The 23,129-nt window shown below is 37.0% G+C and overlaps 1 protein-coding gene across 8 annotated transcripts in view; it reads left to right on the forward strand.

The window, feature by feature from the left end:
* The first annotated feature begins 20,709 nt into the window (after nucleotides 1-20,709).
* The window catches only part of UNC5D (unc-5 netrin receptor D), a 770,467-nt gene continuing 768,047 nt past the window's right edge, over nucleotides 20,710-23,129 (forward strand). For all 8 annotated transcript variants that reach the window (XM_074287224.1, XM_074287226.1, XM_074287225.1 and 5 more), the window contains exon 1: nucleotides 20,710-21,184. In XM_074287224.1, coding sequence (XP_074143325.1) covers nucleotides 20,896-21,184 — 289 coding nt within the window. In that variant the 5' untranslated portion in view covers nucleotides 20,710-20,895. The remainder of the gene's footprint in view (nucleotides 21,185-23,129) is intronic.

A 23,129-nucleotide genomic window follows, 5' to 3' on the forward strand; every position in this document is an offset into this window, starting at 1 on the left:
GAAAATTTTCTATTAAGTTCTGTTCTTTTCATCATGAATGCTTGGGAGGAGGCCAAGATGGAGAAATAAAGGCAGGAATTCCCCTGAACTTTCCCAAGTTCTATTACAAATAACATTATATTAATTCCTCAAAATGAATTGTAGACTGGCAGAGCCAATAAAAGGACTTTCCAACTTAGAAAGTCAACAGGAAAGGTATCTCACTTGGGTAAGAATGGCGCAGTTCAGCACAGGACAATCCAGGGTAGGCAGAACCCTGGCAAGATATCAGCAGGCCTTAGGGGTGACTGAATTCACTCTGGCGTCAGGAGCTATCAACAAATCAGTAACTGTAAGGGAATTGAGGAATGATCAGAAGACTGCAAAGGACCCTCTGCTGGTCCTGGATACAGAACTCTGTTGCATTGCATAGATGTGATTTCAGGTTACAGTTCCAGGGGGAGGAGGAATACTAGCAGGAACAGGGGACCTATTTGCAGTTATAGGGCCAAAGGGAGTGTTTGCAATCACTCACAGACTAAATCAAAGGCCAGGAGAACACTGACCACACCTCTCCATAGATCATACCCTTTGAAGAACTGAAAACTTACAGACCCCCAGAGCTAGCTGTGAGAACAGAACAACAAAAATCATGATATTTGGGAAAGTTCCAATTCTACCCCAGGAGCAGAGCCATACCTTAACATCAAGTTAAAGGCAAGAAACAGGCTTGTAAAAGGAAAAAACAAAAAACCTGACACAAGAAATTTATTATGATGACAGGGAAGATCAAAATACAAATTCAGAAGAAGCTAACAATGTCAAAACAACTATAGGCAAATCCACAAAAGGAAAGACATGAATTGGTCTCAGCCTTCCAAAAAGTGACTGGAAGAACATAAAAATAATATTAAAAATAAAAGAGGTGGAGGAAAAATGTGAAAAAGAATGAGAATAATTTAAGAAAATTATGAAAACATAATTGACAGATCAGTAAAGGAGGCATGAAAATACTGAAGAAAATTATATCTTGGAAGTGGACTAAGATGGTGGAGTAAAGCTCACTAGATATTATAGATACAGTGGGGTGGGGACACTCCTAACAGATCGAGAGCAGAAAAGAGTTCTTGTGGTCAGGTTCATACAAGGATCTCTGAAAACAGCTATAAAAATCCCTGAAACTTGGGACAGTACACCCTCCACCCTGGAAACAGAGACCTACTTTAACAAGTTAAAAGTCAAGTAATAGGTTAGGAAAATGAGCAGAGAAGAAAAGATATTTCTGACCATTTAGATATGGTGACAAGGAAAATTAAAACATGCAATCAGAAGAAGATCACAAAATCAAAGCTTCTACATTCAGCACCTTTAAGAAAAATAAGAATTATAACAGAAACTCAGCATGGACCCACATTTAACACCACATACTAAGATAAGATCAAAATCGGTCCAAGATTTAGGCATAAAGAACGAAATCATGAATAAATTAGAGGAACATAGGATAGTTTACCTCTCAGACTTGTGGAAGAGGAAGGAATTTGTGTCCAAAGGAGAACTAGAGAATATTATTGATCACAAAATAGAAAATTTTGATTACACCAAATTAAAAAGTTTCTGCACAAATAAAACTAATATAAACAAGATTAGAAGGGAAGTAACAAATTGGGAAAACATTTTTACAGTTAAAGGTTCTGATAAAGGCCTCATCTCCAAAATATACAGAAAATTGAAATTAAAACTATTTCCACTCATATGAAAGTGTTCCAAATCACTATTGATCAGAGAAATGCAAATTAAGACAACTCTGAGATATCATTACACACCTGTCAGATTGGCTAAGATGACAGGAACAAATAATGATGAATGTTGAAGGGGCTGTGGGAAAACTGGGACACTGATGCTTTGTTGGTGGAGTTGTGAAAGAATCCAACCATTCTGGAGAGCAATCTGGAATTATGCCCAAAAAGTTATCAAAATGTGCATATCCTTTGACCCAGCAGTGCTACTGCTGGGCTTATATCCCAAGGAAATATTAAAGAAGGGAAAGACACCTGTATGTGCCAAAATGTTTGTGGCAGCTCTTTTTGTAGTGGCTAGAAACTGGAAAATGAATGGATATCCATAAATTGGAGAATGGTTGGGTAAATTATGATATATGAATGTTATGGAATATTATTGTTCTGTAAGAAATGACCAGCAGGAGGAATACAGAGAGGCTTGGAGAGACTTACATCAACTGATGCTGAGTGAAATGAGCAGAACCAGAAGATCACTGTACACTTCAACAATGATACTGTATGAGCATGTATTCTGATGGAAGTGGGTATCTTCAACATAGAGAAGAGCTAATCCAATTCCAATTGATCAATGATGGACAGAATCAGTTATGTTGTGGTCCATATTCATTTCCCAATATTCTTTCTCTGGGTATAGCTGATTCTGTTCATTATAGATCAGTTGGAACTGATTTGGATCCTCTCATTATTGAAGAGAGCCACGTCCATCAGAATTGATCATCATATAGTATTGTTGTTGAAGTATATAATGATCTCCTGGCTCTGCTCACCATCAGTTCATGTAAGTCTCTCCAAGCCTCTCTGTACTCATTCTGCTGGTCATTTCTTATGGAACAATAATATTCCATAACATTCATATACCACAATTTATTCAGCCATTCTCCAATTAGTGGGCATCTCTTCAATTTCCAGTTTCTAGCCACTAGAAAAAGGGCTGCCACAAACATTTTGGCACATACAGGTCCCTTTCCCTTCTTTAATATCTCTTTGGGATATAAGCCCAGTAATAACACTGCTGGATCAAAGGGTATGCACAGTTTGATAACTTTTTGAGCATAGTATAACTCATTTATTTCTTTAACTTTTCTAGGAATTCTTGCAAGCCTTGGGTTCAATTAAAGTTTTTCTTTGACTTTTTCAATGTAGCTCTTTTTCCTATTGTTGTCTTCTTCTAAGTTTCTATCTTGGTTTTCCCTGCCATCAAAATAGCTTTTTTATAGTGAAATTCTTATTTTGTTGTTGCTGTTGTCTATTATAGTTTGCTCATTTCTCCAGATTATTTATTTACTTTGAACTTTAAATTACAATTGAGCTCTGCTCACCTAAGGACAATGATGCACTGTTGGGGGGGTTCTATTTTCAGAGCAAGTTCTGGGGGTCTGCAAGTTTTTTTTGGTATTTCCAAAGTGATGCTATTGTGGGAATAGTATGGTCATTGCTCTCTTGTCTTGATCCAGGAAGCCTCCTGTTACATTGAAACCACAAGTTTCAGTGTTCTTTTTGGGCTCTGGAATTGTGACCTGTACTACTACTCCCTTTTAATCAGTCACAGGTACTCCTCTCTCTCCTAGAATTATGACCCAAAATTGCCAGTCACTACCAGCTGCACACAGTGCCAGCAGAGGCTCTTCTGTAATCTCTCCCTGACCAGTTGCCCGATCCTCTTACCACTTCTGGACTGGGCCACCTCCAAGATTCACTATTCCTTATTTCTGAAGTTGGAGTCCTTCTCAATTTGCCCAGTTTACTTCTTTACTGCAGACTCCAAAATGACTTGCTTATTATAGTCCAAGTACATAACTTAATCTCCTCAAGATGTTTTCTGTGTAAGTCATCTACTTTCAACCAGTGGTCAAAGTACTACAATATTTAAAAGTTTATTAAGGGATTATTTACTCATTAAAGATAGCTGATTGTAGGTCATCTTACATAACAGTAATTTCTAAGTTGAATATATTGTAAGTTACACAGAGACAAGGACAATGTTATATTATTTAAATAAATAATATACAGGTAGCTCCTGAATTTGCAAGACTGAGGACCAAATTGTAAGTGACCCTCTTATAGGACAGACAGCATAAGGTTTTGCCTGAAATAGACAGCAACTAATCATTTTAACTACCACATCCATAGTCAAAATGTTATCAAAACCATGCAGGCATAAATAGCAAGCAGTTTATATACTAAAATTTAAGTTATACAACTAAGTCACAATTTTAGTTTTTTCTCCTTTTACTATATTGATTTCATAGAATTTATAATCAGTTTCAATATTGCCATTTTCCCTAATAAAATGTTCCACTGAATCTTCATTAATATAATCATAAACCAAACTGGATTATTTATTGTATCTCAGACTCATCCCAAACTTTTTATGGTTTCTTATAATTACTATGAATATCATTCTTGCTAACTCTACCTGTTGAACTTGTACTTCTCTTATAACTTGACCAATTGATTTATTCTCTATAAACTTTTTCCTGATCCCTATAGTATATATATAATAATCTTTCCACTATGGCTCATGAAAATGAAACCGAGAGTTAGGAATGATACATAATTCACCTACAATCACATGGCTATAAAATAATATTAATACTAACAGCTAATTTATATAGAACTTTGTGGTTTATAAAATGCTTATATCTTATCTCATTTGAGCCTCATAACAATCCTGGAACATAAAAGCTATTCTTATCCCAATTTATAAATGAGAGATTAGGACTGAAAGAGGTTTTAAGTGACTTACCTTGTTATCATCATATAGCTAGTAAGAGTCTGAAGCAGGATGTAAACTCAGATCTTCCAGACTCCAATCGAGGGTTTTTTCCTACTATGCTACAGTTCTAATACAGTACTTTATTTGTACTTATCTTTAGTACTAATTGTATGTCATCTTACATAAGAGTAATTTCTAAGTTGAATATATTGTAAGTTCCACAGAGACAAAGGTAATCAATGTCTTAGTTAAGCAGAAATTTGATTATTTGTTGAATTGTTTTGAATGATTTTGGTAATGATGATGAAATGACAACAACCTTTGATCATAAAAAAAAAAAAAGTGAAAGAGTCCAATAAACTGTTCCTTTTTTTTTTTTTTTTTTTCTTGATTGTGTTATCCTGGTGCACTGCAATGGCCAGTACTTGATTGTGGTCTCTTAGTGAGATTTCTAAAGTTTTTTTTTTGGTTTTTTTTTTTTTTTTTTTGGTCTACAACTGGGAAAAGAATCCTATACTAGGGAGAAGTCCATACTTGAAAGGAATGAAGTCATTACTGCCTCTGGCAAAATGAGTGGTACTGTGGGAAACATTTAATTATGAATGGGACTATTTTAAATTTTATTTTCAGTGAAATACTACTTAGCATGAAAGGCAGGTCTTTTTATTTCAAAAAGAATGGCAAGCATTAAGTAATTAATGTTTTAAATCTACTGCCTGAGACTTAAGACATAATAAATAATAATCATAGGATTCCTTGCTTTATATATGAGGGAAAGTGAAGTAGGTTATAGGATTTAAACTAGGAATATTTGCTAAAACTAGGATTAGAAAATTGGACCATGCTTCACTGAACCTAAAAGTTTTCCTCCTTTTTACTTTTCAGACATTGAGATGGAATGCTTGGAAAACATTGAAACTCAACATTAAAGATACCATGCCTCTAAGAAATAGACTAGTTGATCAGTGGCATAGGTTAGGTTCACAGGACAAGATAGTGAATAAAAATAGCAATCTAATCTTTGACAAACCCAAAGATCCCAAATTTTGGGATAAGAATTCATTATTTAACAAAAACTGCTGGGAAAACTGGAAATTAGTATGGCAGAAACTAGGCATGGACCCACATTTAACACCACATACTAAGATTAGATCAAAATGGGTCCAAGATTTAGGCATAAAGAACGAAATCATAAATAAATTGGAGGAACATGGGATGGTTTACCTCTCAGACTTGTGGAGGAGGAAGGAGTTTGTGTCCAAGGGAGAACTAGAGACCATTATTGATCACAAAATAGAACATTTTGATTACACCAAATTAAAAAGTTTCTGCACAAACAAAACTAATGCAAACAAGATTAGAAGGGAAGTAACAAATTGGGAAAAAATTTTTACAGTTAAAGGTTCTGATAAAGGCCTCATCTCCAAAATATACAGAGAATTGACTTTAATTTATAAGAAATCAAGCCATTCTCCAATTGATAAATGGTCAAAGGATATGAACAGACAATTTTCAGATGATGAAATTAAAACTATTTCCACTCATATGAAAGAGTGTTCCAAATCACTATTGATCAGAGAAATGCAAATTAAGACAACTCTGAGGTATCATTACACACCTGTCAGATTGGCTAAAATGACAGGAACAAATAACGATGAATGTTGGAGGGGCTGTGGGAAAACTGGGACACTGATGCATTGTTGGTGGAGTTGTGAAAGAATCCAACCATTCTGGAGAGCAATCTGGAATTATGCCCAAAAAGTTATCAAAATGTGCATACCCTTTGACCCAGCCATACTACTACTGGGCTTATACCCCAAGGAACTACTAGAGAAGGGAAAGGGTCCTGTATGTGCCAAAATGTTTGTGGCAGCCCTTTTCATAGTGGCTAGAAGCTGGAAGATGAATGGATGTCCATCAATTGGAGAATGGTTGGGTAAACTATGGTATATGAATGTTATGGAATATTATTGTTCTATAAGAAATGACCAACAGGAGAAATACAGAGAGGCTTGGAGAGACTTACATCAACTGATGCTGAGTGAAACGAGCAGAACCAGAAGATCATTATACACTTCAACAATGATACTGTACGAGGATGTATGCTGATGGAAGTGGATTTCTTCAACATAGAGAAGAGCTAATCCAATTCCAATTGATTAATGATGGACAGAACCAGCTACATCCAGAAAAGGACTGGGAAATGAATGTAAACTGTTATTTTTACCTTCTGAATCCAATTCTTCCTGTGCAACAAAAAATTCGGTTCTACACACATATATTGTATCTAAATTATACTGTAATATATTTAACATATATAAGACTGCTTGCCATCAGGGGGAGGGGGTTGGGGGAGGAAGGGAAAAAATCTGAATAGAAGTAAGTGCAAGGGATAATGTTGTAAAAAATTACCCATGCATATGTACTGTCAAAAAATGTTATAATTATAAAATAAAATTAAAAATTTAAAAAAAAAAAAAAAAAAAAAAAAAAGATACCATGCCTCAATAGCTACAAGAGGAAGCATCATGTCCCATCCTATAATCTGGGGCTGGACAAAGTTTATTATACTAATTCAAAACAAGGAAATGTACATTATCAGCCCCTTCCTGACTCAAAATTCTATATCTCAGGGGAGAAAAAAAAAGTCCTGCTCCCCTTTTACAGGGAATGGAAAAACATCAAATGTACTTACATTGTGTGAATTCACTTTAATTCAGCAAAACTGAATTAATTCAACATGCCCATGGAGGCCAGTCTTTAATTAAGATCAACTAAGACTGTTTCTGACTCCTCCCCAACCCCTCCAACATATTTCCAGTTCCCCCAAAGGCTGAGACTAATCAGTGGGTAGAACAATGAATAGGATGGCTCAGTCTTGGTGCTTTCATATCTTAGGGGTACTCTGTTTGAAAATATCATCTCTGACTTTTTCCTCCATCATGGACTTAGATTTTCCTATATTTTAACGAGTGCAGAGACATAGTGCTTAATGGATTTTGCCTCTGTTACTTAATCTATGTCTTTGGTTTTGGGGTTGAAGATAGGCAAGGATATAAAAAAAGAAACCTTAGCTCACTTATAGGCTGTTCTATAACTACATTGTTCTTATTGGCTTTGTTCATATGTAAATATAATTCTATAGGGAGGCCTGAAACATTAATTCACCTTTAGAAAGCTTACTAGTTAAACAGGAAAGTAAAAGTGATATAATATAGATATGTTTGTGATGTTTAAATATTTAACTTGCTACCAAAAGTGTCAGTGTATAAAAATATGTATCTATGATCTCCAATGAATTTTTATCATCACATGAAACATCCTATATAAGTATTCTTATGTTTACCTTCACATATATGCAATTGCATGTATTTGTGCATATATATATGCACTGATGACAGATATATAACTATGATTTATCATCTATCTAGCCATCCATCCACCTCACTTTTGGATCAAAATTCTGATTTCATTGATATAGGGTACCCCCAGAAAGAAGCTTTTTGTCTAGCAGCTTTTAAACATTATGTATAAGAGACAGGAAGTCTTAATTCCAAGTCAGAGTCAATATCTGTACTGTCTTTCATATATATATATATATATATATATATACATACATACATACATACATACATACATACCTATACCTATATGTATATCATCTTATGTGCATATGCTGGTGGCACATCTGTATAATACATGTTTGAATATATAACATGTCTTGTAGATACATATGGATATTATATTATATGTATTACACACACACATATATAAAACTCATGCTTGAACTAATAGTTGTTCATTTGGGGTAACATTTACATTTTACACCCATACAACTATGCTAATGTCAGTCAGGTATACAGTTTTCCAGTATCTATCACTAGAAATGTCGGGAATACAATATGTAACTTTGCTTAACCTCTGGTAGACCTTTTCTTCTCTTCTTGTGAGAGGATGGTGGTGACACAAGGTGACTGAGAAGCAGATGCTGTTCTCTGACCTCTCTGAGATGCTGCTGCATTGTCTGACTGACCTCTCCCTTCTTCCCTCTGCCTCCAATTTATTTTCCCAGCCCACAAGTAATACCTGTGTAAAGGCTGCCCTGCAACTGCCTCAAGAGTCACAATCCACAGCTGTGGAGGCTCTCTGAGAATTGACTTGCCCCTTACAGAGCACTTAGGCATGGTCCTTAACAATCAAACAAGAAATGACGATGTATCTTACAATGTTTCTTGCAATCAAATACATTTGTAATTATAAGATACTACAGAGATGTGAGTTATTAATAATATGATTTTATTTAATTGGATTTGTACTAACTTTTCATAAAGCAATATAGCTCAGGATTCTGTTCTGTTGAGAAATGGAAGAAACCTTTGATCCATTTGAACTAGTACAAGACCTCATTCAGAGGTTCTTAACAAATGTATTTTGCTAGAGTGAGTGCTGAATTTCCAACCAGAAATATCTAAGTTCAAACCCCATCTTAGATATTTACTAGTTAGTTGTGTGGTCCCCTACCATGACACCTGACCCAAGTAATCATGATTTCTTTTTTGTACTGGGGGAACTCAGAAGCACAATGGATAGACTGCTAAGTCTGAAATCAGGAAGATGTCAGTCCAAACTTGGCCTCAGATATTTACTATCTATGTGAACCTGGACAAGTCACTTAAATCTATTTCTTTCAGTTTCCTCATGTATAAGATGAACTAAAAAAAAAGGATAAATCACTTTAGTGTCTTCCCCAAGAAAACCCCAAATGGGGTCATGAACAGGTAGGCATATTGCAAATAGTGAATTATAGCAACAATAAACAGGGTTAGCATGAGGATCAAATGAGATAATGCCTACAAAATGCTTTGTCAACATTAAAACCCTATACAAACATAAACTACCATCCTTATTTTTATTAGTAGTACTTGTATTGAACAGGTGCTTGTATTATACAACAGGTAGTCGTAGTGAATAACCTTCATGTGAACTAGAGATAAATTTACTCTTTTTTCATCTTTAGTTGGCATTTAGTTAGCTATTTTTTCAAGTGACTTAAGCTAAACCCTGTGGAAAAAGGATGACTTCACCACTCTCATTCTCATATATTTTGTTCTCTTGTTAACACATTGTTCCAGAGGAATAGTTGGGTAGCATAATTAACTCTTTGGGGTCTTGGCCTTTTTTTTCTTGACAGTAATTCTTTATATAGAAATAAATAACAAACAAGAATGGACAGAATAAAAAGGTCTTGGTATTATTGTTTGATTATTTTTTTTTCCAAATAGGTAGAATCTCTTCTCTTTCTCCCACATTAGTCCACCACTGAGGAAAAATTAATAAATGTAAACTCTTAAAACAAATATACTTTGTCAAATAAAACAAATTTCCAAATCAATCATGTACAAAATGTATGTCATATTCTGCATATTTATTCGATCACTTTTCTGTCTGGAAATGAGCAATATCTTCATCATTGAAACTCTGGAATTATGGTTTATCATTTGCCCTGATCAAATTTGTTGTCTTTCATTTTTTAAATGTTGTGGTATTTTTGTCTTGGTTCTACTCACATCAATCCATATCTCTTGATCTCAAGAGACAAAGAACTGGAAGCTTAAAACTCTTTTTAAAAAAAATGAAGACTCCCTATAAATCCTCAACATTTTTGCACATACTTCTATCAGTCTATTACCACCCAAGCTTTGTTTATAGGGTCAGAATTGTAATGAGTTACTTAGGTGAGGAAAAAAGAAAAGATGCATTCTAGGATCATGTAGTCCTAACTATAGAGAATATCTAAGCCAATGCCCTCATTTTCAGATGAGGAAGCTGAGGACCAGAAAAATAAACCATCTTCAGAACTTTACCCCTAGGATCACTGTCACACTTATGTCCACCTTTTGTAAGATCTTGGACAGGCAGTACAAGAGCACTACCATCTTTAACAAACTTGTTAATGGATGAGTTGGCAATATTTTTGTAACTTGTCTCTAGATTTCGAGTTCTATGATTCCAATCCCAATTAACAACCCGTCAATGATTCCTCTGTCTATTTCTATCTGAAGACAGTGTTAGTCTTACAGGGAACCATATAAACCATTAATAATAATAAATGGCAACTAAAAACTAAAAAAAAAACTATAATAACTACAAGCATACTAATACCATTATTTAATCACACTTTGAGAGTGATGGCATGTTTTTTCTCATGACTTGGTAGCCATAGGTGGAGTTTCGAAGGTGCAGATAAAGACATATGCTCAAGGCAAATGTGGAGCTTGCTTCTCCATCTATTAAAAATAGAGGTCTCACGACCACCCTCATCCCTGAACCTAGATGAACTGGACTGATATAACTCAACAAAAGCCAACTTTGTGCATTTGCTTTGGTATTATGGTTTTCTTTATTCTGAAAGCTATGTGATATAATGACCATACAAAGTTGCATATTTTAAAAGAAAGAAAATAAGATCTATTTTTCATCAATCCCTAAAAAAAAGGGAAAAAATGCATATGGGGGAAAGACTTTAGCTTTGTATGTATACATAGTAGCTGAAGTTACTCCACCATCACCTTCTTATTATTTTAAAATCCTTTTATTCATCTGTGCCAGCAGCTGTGGCAGAACTCCATGAGGCTGACTTCCAGGAATAATCCCTAGGGTACCAAACAGGGAAGGCAAACTTTCCCTTTCAGGGAAAACCTGTTTATTTTGAGTCTTATCTTGCAGCCCTGCTGCCCTTTTTAAACAAATGGATTGGATTTGTGCACTTTATTGCTGCTTCATAGCCCAATATCTAAAATAGACTTCTCTAATTTTGCGTGTGTGAGAGAGTTTATTTAACAAATGATCCCATATTGCCTTTAACAGGAAGGTTGTTAACCTGGATTATTGTACACAGATAGAACATAGTCCATGGAGCTCTCATAGTTACCTCCTTTTTAAACTTTTTTTTTTTCCTCCTGCTGCTTCCAACAGCTTCATGAATCATGAGATGGGCCCTGTGCACACAGTGATGTATAAAATTCGGCCTGCTCGGCTCACTGCGAGAGGCAAGGATGTCTGAAATGAGCTACTCCAACTGAAACAGACCTTCCCGGAGAAATGACTGGCACTGAGTATTCCACTGGAAATATCCCTTGAACAATAGCTCATTTAATTGTATCTGTGAGTTTACCAATTGAAGTTGCCAGCTGTTGCCCTTTTGCCCACTTGATTTTTGGTTCCCCCTTTTTGTATTATCATAATTATATGATTAATAGCGACAGCAGCTTTCATCTGAAGCATCAGGCAGTAGCAGAGCTGGAAATGGACAATTATTTGGGCTTTTGGTGGTGATAGAGAAATGTTAAGAAGATGGAGATACACAATATAAACACCTGAAAGTTCTGAGCTAATAGATTCAGAGCAAAAAAAATGGGTCTTTGAGGGAAGCTGCTACAACCCACTTTCATTTTAGGAAAACTGATAGGGATGTTAAGTTACTAGTCTGTAAAATCATGCCAGAATTAAGTGGCAGAACCAAAATTTAGGCTCAGTTCTTCTGCTTTCAGATTCAAGACCCTTTCTATTGGAAGAGAGGCCTTCCGAAGTGCCTTTATTCTGCTTCTAGCATCACTTTTTATCCCGGCAAGGGCAATCTATAAGTAAGCAAATCATTTTAGACAAAGCAGCAATACACCCTGAAGGAAAGAGAAAAGCTTAGGTGTGGGCAAAGCCACCATCAATAGCACCTAGATCATCACACCTACTCAGCCTAATACCTCTACCACCACCCCAACCTCCTCACCCCCCAGGGCATCATTTTCCTTAACTCTTCACTGTTCAATTTAATCCCTTTACAAATCTCATTCTGCAAGCTCCACTAATACCTCTTTCTCTCTCTCTCTCTCTCTCTCTCTCTCTCTCTCTCTCTCTCTCTCTCTCTCTCTCTCTCTCTCTCTCTCTCTCTCTCTCTCTCTCTCTCTGTCTCTTGTCTCTCTCTCTCTCTCTCCCCGTCTCTCTCCGTCTCTCTCTGTCTCTCTCTGTCTCTTGTCTCTGTCTCTTGTCTCTGTCTGTCTGTCTGTCTCTGTCTGTCTCTTGTCTCTCTCTCTCTCTCTCTCTCTCTCTCTCTCTCTCTCTCTCTCTCTCTCTCTCTCTCTCTCTCTCTCTCTCTCTCTCTCTCTCTCTCTCTCTCTCTCTCTCTCTCTTCTCTCTCTCTCTCTCTCTCTCTCTCTCTCTCTCTCTCTCTCTCTCTCTCTCTCTCTCTCTCAAAACTCCAACTGACACTTGCTTAGTAGATAAGGTGTCAAAAACCCAGAAAGGAAAGTTCTATACCAAACTCTTTAGCATTGTCAAATGAGTCAAGATCAGCAATAAATATGATTTTATTAATGAAAAAAGCACTAAAGAAAAGATACTACCATTTTAAAATTTCTGTTGTACTCAATAATATTATTTACTAAACCTTTCTTCAGCTTACCTCTTATGTAAAAAAAAAAATGTGAGTTGTTTCAAAGAAAGAGCTGTTTTAATTTTCTTTCAGAATATAATTGTTTCTAGCACATTCGTTTTTCAATAAATTTTTGATTTATTATGGTGTGTGTTATTATATGCTGTGTGATTTTGGACAAGTTATTTAACTTTTATTTGCCTTAGTTATCTCAAGTGTAAAATGGGGGTAGTAATAGCACCTATCTCCAAGAGTTGTACTGTGAAGATCAGATGAGATATTTGTAAATCACTTATCACACAGTTCCTGGCACACAATAAATAGATACTATTATAAATGCTAGTTGATATTATTGATTACCTTTTCAGACTTATTTCATGTTATTTTCTTTCAGAGATCTTATAACTTATATAACTTAACTCACATGCTGTACTCTATACATGACATTCCATTTTCTATCTCCATGCTTTTTTGCATGGACCTCTCCCTCTTCACCATGACCTGTTGAAATACTCATCTGCCTTTAATGCTCAGTTTAGGGGATCCCCTACCCACCACTTCTTTCCACCATTATTTATTAATGTTTCTTCTATTCAACCAAAATTACTGTACATATTTTTCTGTATTTATCTGTGAATATATTATTTCTCATAGTGGAATGTAAACTTTGAGGGGAAACATAAGTTTTTGGTGGTGAAGGTGTCAAGGAATAATTTCTCTTTTTTATCTTTTCCTTTTAGCACCTGGCACATATTTTGTACATAGTAGATGCTTAACAAATACAGATTGAACTGAATTGTGAACTTTTAAGCACAATAAAAATGAAAATTGCATTTTTTACTGGAAATTTTGGGTTTTCATTTTCACCCATTTATTAAAAAAAGAAATAACTATATATCACAGAATATTGGCATTGGCAATATCCTTATAATATCCCTAAAACTTTAATATCTTCCTATTTTGCCTTCTCTTAGATCCAACCTTTTACTTGGCAAATACTCAGTAGTCATAGTGAGAATTTACCATCCTACCTCCCTACTTTCCTCCCTACCACTCCACTTTCTTTCTAAACCTCTGCTTAGTTGTCTGGGAAGAAGATAACCCCCAGTATGCCCCTCCCCCAGCTTCCAGGTTTTTTGTGTATGTTGTCTTACCCCATTAGATTGTAAACTCCTTGAGAACAGGTTCCCTTTCTTTTTCTCTTTTGTATCCCCAGCATTTAGCAGAGTTCCTAGCACATAGTTGGCACTTAATACATGCTTATAGAATATCTCTTTCATTTTCTGCCCCCCCAATAATCTTTCTATCATGTATTTATCTATATTTTACTATCACCATGCTTTGTCTTTCTATCTACTATGCTTTCATAATTTATCTTTCCTCTCTCTCCTCAGTCTCTATCTCTGTCTGTCTCTTGCATTTCTGTGTCTGTCTGCTTCTCTCTCTCTCTCTCTCTCTCTCTCTCTCTCTCTCTCTCTCTCTCTCTCTCTCTTCTCTTTCTCTCTCTCTCTCTCTCTCTCTCTCTCTCTCTCTCTCTCTCTCTCTCTCTCTCTCTCTTCTCTCTCTCTCTCTCTCTCTCTCTCTCTCTCTCTCTCTCTCTCTCTCTCTCACACACACACACACACACACACACACACACACACACACACACACACACACACTTTCTTTACAATAGTCATGATTCTGGAATAAGCATAGCCAGTTTTGTTATGTGGAGCCTAAGTGAATTAAAGTCTCCCAAATTCTGATGAAATCAGAAACCTTCCTTCTCCATGGTCACTGAGTGAAAAAATTGAGAAATGGAAGTCACCAAATTGGCCCACTTATAGATAAAAATGCAACTGTACTACTTCTATATATTTTATTTTTTACTGTCTTACTGCTTCCAGTTCCATGGCTAAGTTCCCTCAAACTTTACTCAAGTACTGGAAAGTATGTTTTAAATTCATAATGCTTGTGACAGAACTATTCTAAGGATATCTAAGAAAAAAAAAATTGGTGGATTTCTCAAGCCATTGGAATTTATCATTTCTTTATAGATCATGGTCCTTGGATCAAAAGGCTTAGCATTGAAATACTTTATTGATCACCTAGTCTTTTATTTTACAGATGTAATAAAGGATGCTCAGAAAAGAGAAGTGACATTTTTTTAAGCTAATGAATTTTTAAACTAAGTTTACAGGCAAGAATTCTTCCGTCTCTGATTTCAATTAATATCTCCCCATGTCACCTGCACTCTATAATATAGTTTTATTTAAGACTTATTAAGAAGGAACCAATCTGTATGGGTTAGAACCCATAAACTAATACCTCTAATGGAATGCCCCACTCACAACTTCCCATTCATAAAACAATTGGTTCAGCTCCTCTCCTATACTTTTCTTGAAATACTTTATATTATAGTTATTTACGTTACTTACTTTGTCTATCTGTTAGACTCTAGGTTACATAATTTCAAATTTCTATATTTTGTTTTTACTTTGTATCTCAAATAGAATTTGGTAAAATGTTTATAAACAAAATCCTGCAAATAATCTATTAAGAGGTATTTATTAATTGACTATGCATCAAGGATTGTGCTAGGCACTACAGAGACCAAAGGAAAACAGCCCTTGCCCTCAACAAGCTTATAGTCTATTGGTAAAAATACTTGCACATGGTTGTTGTTCAATCATTCCAACTCTTCATGAATCAATGGACCATAGCATGCAAGGGCCTTCTAACTTCCACTATCTCTCAAAGTCTGTCACAGTTTATGTTAATTGTTTCCATAATACTATGTACCTATCTCATCTATCCTCTCTTGCCCCTTTTCCTTTTTGGCTTCCAATTATGATCTTTTGAATAAGTTTTGTGTTCTCATTTTGTGGCCAAAGTATTTGACTGTAGTCACCATCTGCACTATTCTTTGATCCCAATAGTATAAAATCTGACAAGGCTTCAATTTCTTCTCTCTACACTTGTCAGGTAGTGGTAGGATCAGTTCAAAAGATTTTAGTTTTGTTTGTTTTTAATGTTAAGCTTTAAGGAAGCTTTTATACTTTCTTTTTTCACTCTTATCTAAAGGTTTCTTAATTCTTCTCTTTCTGCTTATATAAATTAAATAAATAAGGTGACGATATATAGCCTTGGCAAACTCCTTTTTTCATTTTAAATCAATTATTTGTTCTCTGTTTGGTTCTAACTACTGTTTCTTGGACATAGAGATGCCTCAGGAGATAAGTAAGATGATCTAGGATTTCTATTTCTCTGAGGACTTGGAATATTTTGTTGTAATCCATACAAGAAAAGGCATTAGTGTAGTCAATGAAGCTGAAATCTATTTTCTCACTGAAATTCCCATGCTTTCATCATAATCTATCGAATACTGGCAATTTGGTCTCTAGTTCCTCTGCCTCTTCAAAACCAAGTCTGCTTTCCTATAATTTTCAGTTTACATGTTGATGAAATATAATTTACAGACTTTGAAGCATAACCTTGCTGGTTTATGAAGTGAGTACAACTGTTTAGTAATTTTAAATGCAAATATATTTGGAGTGAATATAAGCTTATTTTGATAGGTATGTACTAGACACTGAGAGAATTAATGCAAGTTTCATGTGCAAAGTTCAATCTTGTAGAAATTTTAAGATTCTAAGAATGGGTTGTGAGGAGGGAATATATTTCAGATATGTAGGATAGTTAACTAGAAGTCAAGGAGAGAGAAGATAGTATTGCATATGAAGAAAGGTCAAAAGTATATAGAGTAAGGCTAAAAGGTTATCTGGGACTAGAATTTGTTGGATTTTTAAATGCCAAATTACAGAATTTGAGTTAGAATCTCAGAATTTGAATTAGGAATGGCCTCAATGATCATCTATCCCAACTCATACATAGAGTAAGTATTACTATAAAACCTATACAGGTTTTTTTATACCCATTCTCTGCTTCAGAACTTTACTATCCTGGTTGCCTTCATCTTAACAGTCTCTTCATTTTAAACCTTGATACCTACAACTGTATAAAATATTCCAGATGGGGTAATCACTTTCTCTTCCTACAAGTTTTGACCTTCTTTATCAAGCCCAAGTTCACACTAGCTTTTTTTTAAGCTACTACATTATGACCATGCTAATTCACATTAAGATTGTAGTCTACTAAAAACACTAGATTTTTTTCTGAACAATGTTTCTAAACATTCCTTATCTATCTGATACTTGTGTGAATGGTTTTTAACTTACTGTTATATAACCTGCCAAGCTCCTTTAGGATTTGGATTGTATTATCCAGTGTGTTAGATATTGCCCAAATTTGAAAATTTGATAAACAGCCATCTATATATTTTTCAAATCACTGATAAAAAATTTTACACAGCAGTGGGTCAATATAGATCTCTGAAATTCTTTGATGACCTCTTTACAAATAGACATTGAACCATTAACAGCCACTCTGAGTCTGGCCATTCTTCAAGCTTTGAAGACACTTGATTTTTTTATCTAATTTATTTCTCTCCAACTCCATCTTTCCCTTGGCTAGGAGTAAGTAATTCAGTCAAAAAAATGAAATAAGGTTACTCTGGCATCATCTATTGCTGATTAGTTCATGTTGCCTCTTTGTAATCACTGCTTCCTTTTTGAGATTTCTTAAGCCATCTCTTAGCATCTCTAAAATTTGCTGGAACAAAAAAAAAGTGTAGACTCTGTCCTTTTGTCTTTTTAAAAAAATAAATACAGTTGTCCTACTCTAATATGGTGTCATCTCATCTGTCTTTCATAATCTTTTAAATGTCATTTATAGTGGCTCAATAATCACACTTTTAAAAATTCTTTTGGCAACTGAGGATATAGTTTATTTTGGCCAAATTTCTTTATCCTAGTGGCAACAGAGAGAATAATTCACTTGACTTTATTGCATAAAGAAAGAATGTGGTTAGAAAAAGTATCTGCTTTAGAAAAATCACTATGGAGATTATGTATTGAATGTATCAGAGAGGGGGAAAGACTAAGGTAGAGGGAACAAGTGCCATTTTAGGTGATAGAACCTGTTCCAGTAGGTACTATAAATACATGTATGTCTTCAGATCCATAGGTCAATGGTATCAAACCCAAATTGAAATAATCCCTGCTGGCTGCAGTTGGTTTAAAAACCCACAAATTACCATTATCAGTATTGTATACTATTTTATTTATTACATTATATTTTAATCTTTTTTTTTTTGCTTCACTCTGGAGCTTTGTTGGCATGGTATATGAATCTAGTACTTCTGGTCTAGATCACCCTCTCCAGAGATCATAGTGAAGGCTTAACCTATGTATGTGGGTGTTCTAATGAATTATTTAGCAGTCACTTCATACATCTTTCTTCCTTCATAGAAAATCCAAAGGTTATAATCCATCAATGACAGTGTTGGATAACAAAAAGTATGTATTTCTTGTAATTTGATTTTATCCCAAGGTGTTTTAGGCAGAAGCTTTATCAAATACACTTGCCCCATAATGAAGAGGAAGCAGTGACTCTCAGTAGCACCTACAAAAGAGAATCTATCTTGCTCACTACTTCTAGAAAATTTCCATCACTGTAATTACCAAAAAAAATTTTAAATGCTTGTCTTGAAGAGCAGGATAAGTAAAAGCTAGGACACACTTATTTTCCAAAAGAATGAGATGATTTCAGTATAATCCATGAGGTTTTCTTCACAAAGATAGTCTTGTTGTTTGCCATTTATGGAATACATTTTGTCAGGATTTTTCAGAAAGGTCTGATGTTCCATAGCTCTTATAGCTCTTTCTCCATAGATTCATTGTCAGGACCACTGCTCATCCTTTTGTTCTGACTTCTTCTATTAATAACAATTGCTAGTCAAAATCACCTGACCAGTGAGTCCTTAATATGATCCATCAGTTCATGAAATATCAGTACATGACTGAACAACTGAGCAACAAAATATTCTAGTATGCAATTCCACTCTATCCTCATTTTCCTGGATCATCTTGGAGGAACAGAGTGAAGCCTTATGAGGTCTTAGATACTTCTTCTAAGATTCTAAACAGATTTTCAGCTAATCCCCTGTATGTTGCTGTTTGTAACTTTTAGATGTTCTGCTTTCTTGACCAAGCCCATTTTAAAAGCCAATAGAAGATACAGGAAACAATTGGCTCATTCTTGCTGACATTCACACATCTCTGTGGCACTCAGGAGAGGGGACTGCATGTGTGCTTAACAGGGGGAATCAATCTTCCTGCCTATCATCCTCTCTTGTCTTCTGAACAAAGTGTGTTAGTGCAATTACCTCACCCAGACCAATTACCTCACTGTAAACTGTCTTTTCCCCTGAGAAAGTTGTTTTTGAGCAGGTAGTGTTTTGAGATGGGAGATAGATTCTTCTTTTAAAAAAAAAATCTCACTTGTATATTTAACAAAACTGAGTGAAAATAACAGGGAAATGGCTAACTATAATAAATTCTAACAAATGTTCAGGGGGAAAAACAGAAAAAAAGAAAGAGAAAAAGAGAAAGAGAAGAAGGAAGGAAGGAATAAGGAAGGAAAGATAGAAAGGAAGGAAGGAAGGAAGGAAGGAAGGAAGGAAGGAAGGAAGGAAGGAAGGAAGGAAGGAAGGAAGGAAGGAAGGAAGGAAGGAAGGAAGGAAGGAAGGAAGGAAGGAAAGAAGGAAGGAAAGAAGGAAGGAAGGAAGGAAGGAAGGAAGGAAGGAAGGAAGGAAGGAAGGAAGAAAAGAACATAAGGAAAGAGAAAATCAAATTATCAAAAGCTAGTTTTTTCTTTTAAGATCAAAACCACACGAAGGTAATGTTTTACCCAGCTGTACCTTTGGCACCATTTGGATAACAGTATATGTGGCTAGTTAATAGAGCAATGTAATATGGCCTTGGCCCATTTCTCAGCATTTTAAATTTCTTCATGGGAAGAGGAAGCGGAAGAGAAAAACAAGAACAACAACAAGAAGAAATACCTCTGAAGCAGTCCTGGATTAAAAATACAAGAAATACAAGATTAAAACAAAACAAAACAAAACAAAACAAAAAAAAAAAAAAAAAAAAAAAACAAACAGCAACAACAACACAAGAGTTTTAATCTTTAAACAATAGGCGGTTAACCTTTTTGGTTTCCTTTAATTATATATAGCAAGCCAGCCTGATTGGTGATCTCATTGGCACTAGAGATTAAATTGAAAGGTAATATCCAAGATTTCGAGTTAAGAAATAAAGGTAGTCCTTATAGATAAGAGGAGTATCTGTTGAAAAGTGGGAAATTCGGAAGTGATTTTTGGTCCCTCAGGGAGAGAGAGTTTACGGTAGTAAGCAGAGACAATGCTCAAAGTTCATAAAACAAATGGAGCCGACTTTGAGAGGGAAAATTCATACCCCGTGTCAAAAGTGAAAAAGCTAGAGACAGCAGGGCATCCTTTCCCGCCCCCACTGCATCCCCCAGTGAGCGGACCACCAGGTTTTCTTATTACCTCAGTCTCCTTCCGCAGTCCTTTCCCCCTTCATTTATTCCTCAGGGCTTATTACTTCTTGTAGGGTATGGGAATAACCTGAGGAAAGAGAAAACTGTTAGGTAGGAGAAGAGGAAGGAACTCTTTTTACTGGAATGAAAATAACTGTCCTACGCACCTGACCCTCCCTAACTACATAAAGGTTGGGGTACCAATTTCTGTTCCTTTTCATCCTCTTCCTCCTCCTCCTAGCCAGTCCCGCCCAGGCCCGGCTCATTGGCTGCTGCTACTGTGGGGAGGAGAAGAACTTGGGGGAGAAAAGGGGGGCTCTCATTAGGAATGCGGACTCCTTCCTCCGCTCCCGTAGTCTGAAGCCCAGCAGCAACGTGCGGAAGCTGGGAGATGCTCAGCGTTGCCGAGTAGGGGAAAGGCAGCAGCAGAGGCGGGCGGCAGCTGTAGCGGTGACGGTTTCCCCGCGCAGGGGAAGGGATGGGGGCAGCGCTCCTTTTGGGTCTTCAGCCAGCATCGAGCTCGGGTGTCCATGTCCTGTAGCCTCAGGGAGAAGCTGAGGACCATAATCACTGGAGAGCTAAGAGAGCATTCACACTCTTCCATTTCTTCATCTCTCTCTGTTTGTCTTGCTCTCCTTCCCGTTCTCCCCGAAGGAAAAAGCAGGAGTGCTGAAGAGGAGTCAGGAGGAGGAGTACAGAGCATGGGGGGAGCAGCCCGCGGAGGAGGAGGTGGCGGCGGAGGCAGCTGTCCAGCGGAGCTCTGCCGGCTCCTTTTGCTGGGGCTTTGCTGCTGGGTTGCAGGCGCTGCGGCTGTCCGAGGTAAGGGAAGCGATGGGGAGGCAAAGGGAAGGGATGGAGAACCCTGAGAAGGGAGCCAGATCTGAACATGCAGCGTGTTCTTGACAAGTTGGGTCCCGCAGCTCCGGGAGCAGCTAAGCGGCTTGCGAGTGCAACCAAGGCTGTCGGTCCGAGGGGACGGACAGACCCTAGCCTCAGTGCCCAAGTTTGCCATCTGCGGCAATCCTACAAGTTGCAGCAGCCTGAACATCTGCCCAACCCTCTCTCCGCGACCCTTTCATTTCACCCTTTACTTTCCTTCCCAGTCTGGGGAGAAGAATCACTGCAGAGAAGGTAGCCCTAAAAACTCCTGTTTCCCGACCCTGGTTCTTTCTCTTCTTCTGATGGGAAAAAACGTACGGTACGAAGCCCTGCGAGGAAAAAGACTCGGATGCTCCCAATCTCCTTGACCCCTAGTTGAGCTACCCAGGACTTTCTACAGAGAAGAGGGGAAGGAATGGGGGTTAGTTAGCTTTGGATAGAAAGGTGGTCTGAGAGGATGACTTACACTCCAACCTGAACACTCCCCTAGATTTGGTTTTCTGATTTTGGGCGAAGGTAAACGGAGCTTCCAGAAAGCAATGTCAATGCAGGAGTTCCTTCTCGCCGCGCCCCTCCCATATCTTGTTCATCCCCTGTTCCCCTCCAAAGGTACAGCATTCTTTAGGGCACCCTATCCCCCCCCCCCCAAGCTTAGCAGAGGTTTTCTCCGAGGTTGGGTGTGTGCCTGTGTTCATTGGATGGTTCCCTGCCTGGTTCAACAGACCCTGCCAGGCAAAGAGAGGACCAGGCAATTGGCCTGCCAGCCCAGTGACCTGGCCTTTCTTTTCTCCGTATTCAACCCCTAGTGGTCTTGTCACCCGGGATCTCAGTCCTTGCTGTGTAGTCCCGCCGCCTTATGGAAAGGCAGAGAAACCTCGGCATTTCTCGAGCTGGAGATGCAGACACCTTTTGCTTGGAACTGTTGGGCTCCAGCTGTGTGTCATTTTGCAACTGGTTTCTGTTCCACCTTAGGGAGGACATGGAAAACCAACTTAAGGGCAAGGCAGGGATCAGTTTAATAAATGAGCAGCTTGGGGTAATAAATAGCTAGGTTTTCTATGCTTCCTCTCCCATCCAAATAAAATTACTAGGAGTCTACTTTTCTAATGTCTCTTTTCCCTTCCCCTTCTCCCCCCAAAGCGAGTTCGGCTATCGATTAGGCTTAGAAAATGTTACTATTAGAAATAAATTGTCCTATAGTTGTCTGGTGAGTGATGGAGCACAGCTATCCCCTCGCCTTCTCTTTTGTTTCACTAAACCTCATGTAAATAGCAGGGACGTTGGAAGACCAGCCACAGTGGTGGAAAGGGAAAGCCTGAGTACAGAAGAACGGATATAATACATTTTTTTGTTTGTTTGTTTTTGTTTTTGTTTTTCTAAAGCTCTGGCTTGAGTCTAGGTATTATTTCCTAGAATGGAGAGGAAGGAGGAAAAAGTGTTAGATCAAGCTAGCAAATTTATAATCTTTTGCATTACATATTAAAAAGTTTTGTTTGTTTGTTTTTAATGGAGCAAGCTTTTAGAAAAGCAAAGAAAGTTAAAAGAGTACCTCTGACACTACGGAGCATGCAAAAGTACAATTGCTGCAAAAAAACCAGAATGCTTTAGCCATTCTATTCACTATGGGGGGATAAAAATAAAGTATGGAGAATACTTCTAAGGTTTCTTTCCCTCTCTTAAAAAAAATTGGTATTCTGTGGCGGAAATTCTACTCTTTACCTTGTTTTTGGTTTGTCATAGAGTCCCATCTGCTCTAGCCATTTAACTCCAGTAACTGACCCCTTCAGCATTAAGATCATGGTTTGTGAAATTGTCTTCAAGAAAGCTCTAAACAAGGGCAGGGAAGGTATCCAAGAACCTCCTGGAGTGGAGTTTTCACTGACTG

Source organism: Sminthopsis crassicaudata, chromosome 2, assembly GCF_048593235.1.
Source record: "Sminthopsis crassicaudata isolate SCR6 chromosome 2, ASM4859323v1, whole genome shotgun sequence".
NCBI lineage: Eukaryota > Metazoa > Chordata > Mammalia > Dasyuromorphia > Dasyuridae > Sminthopsis > Sminthopsis crassicaudata.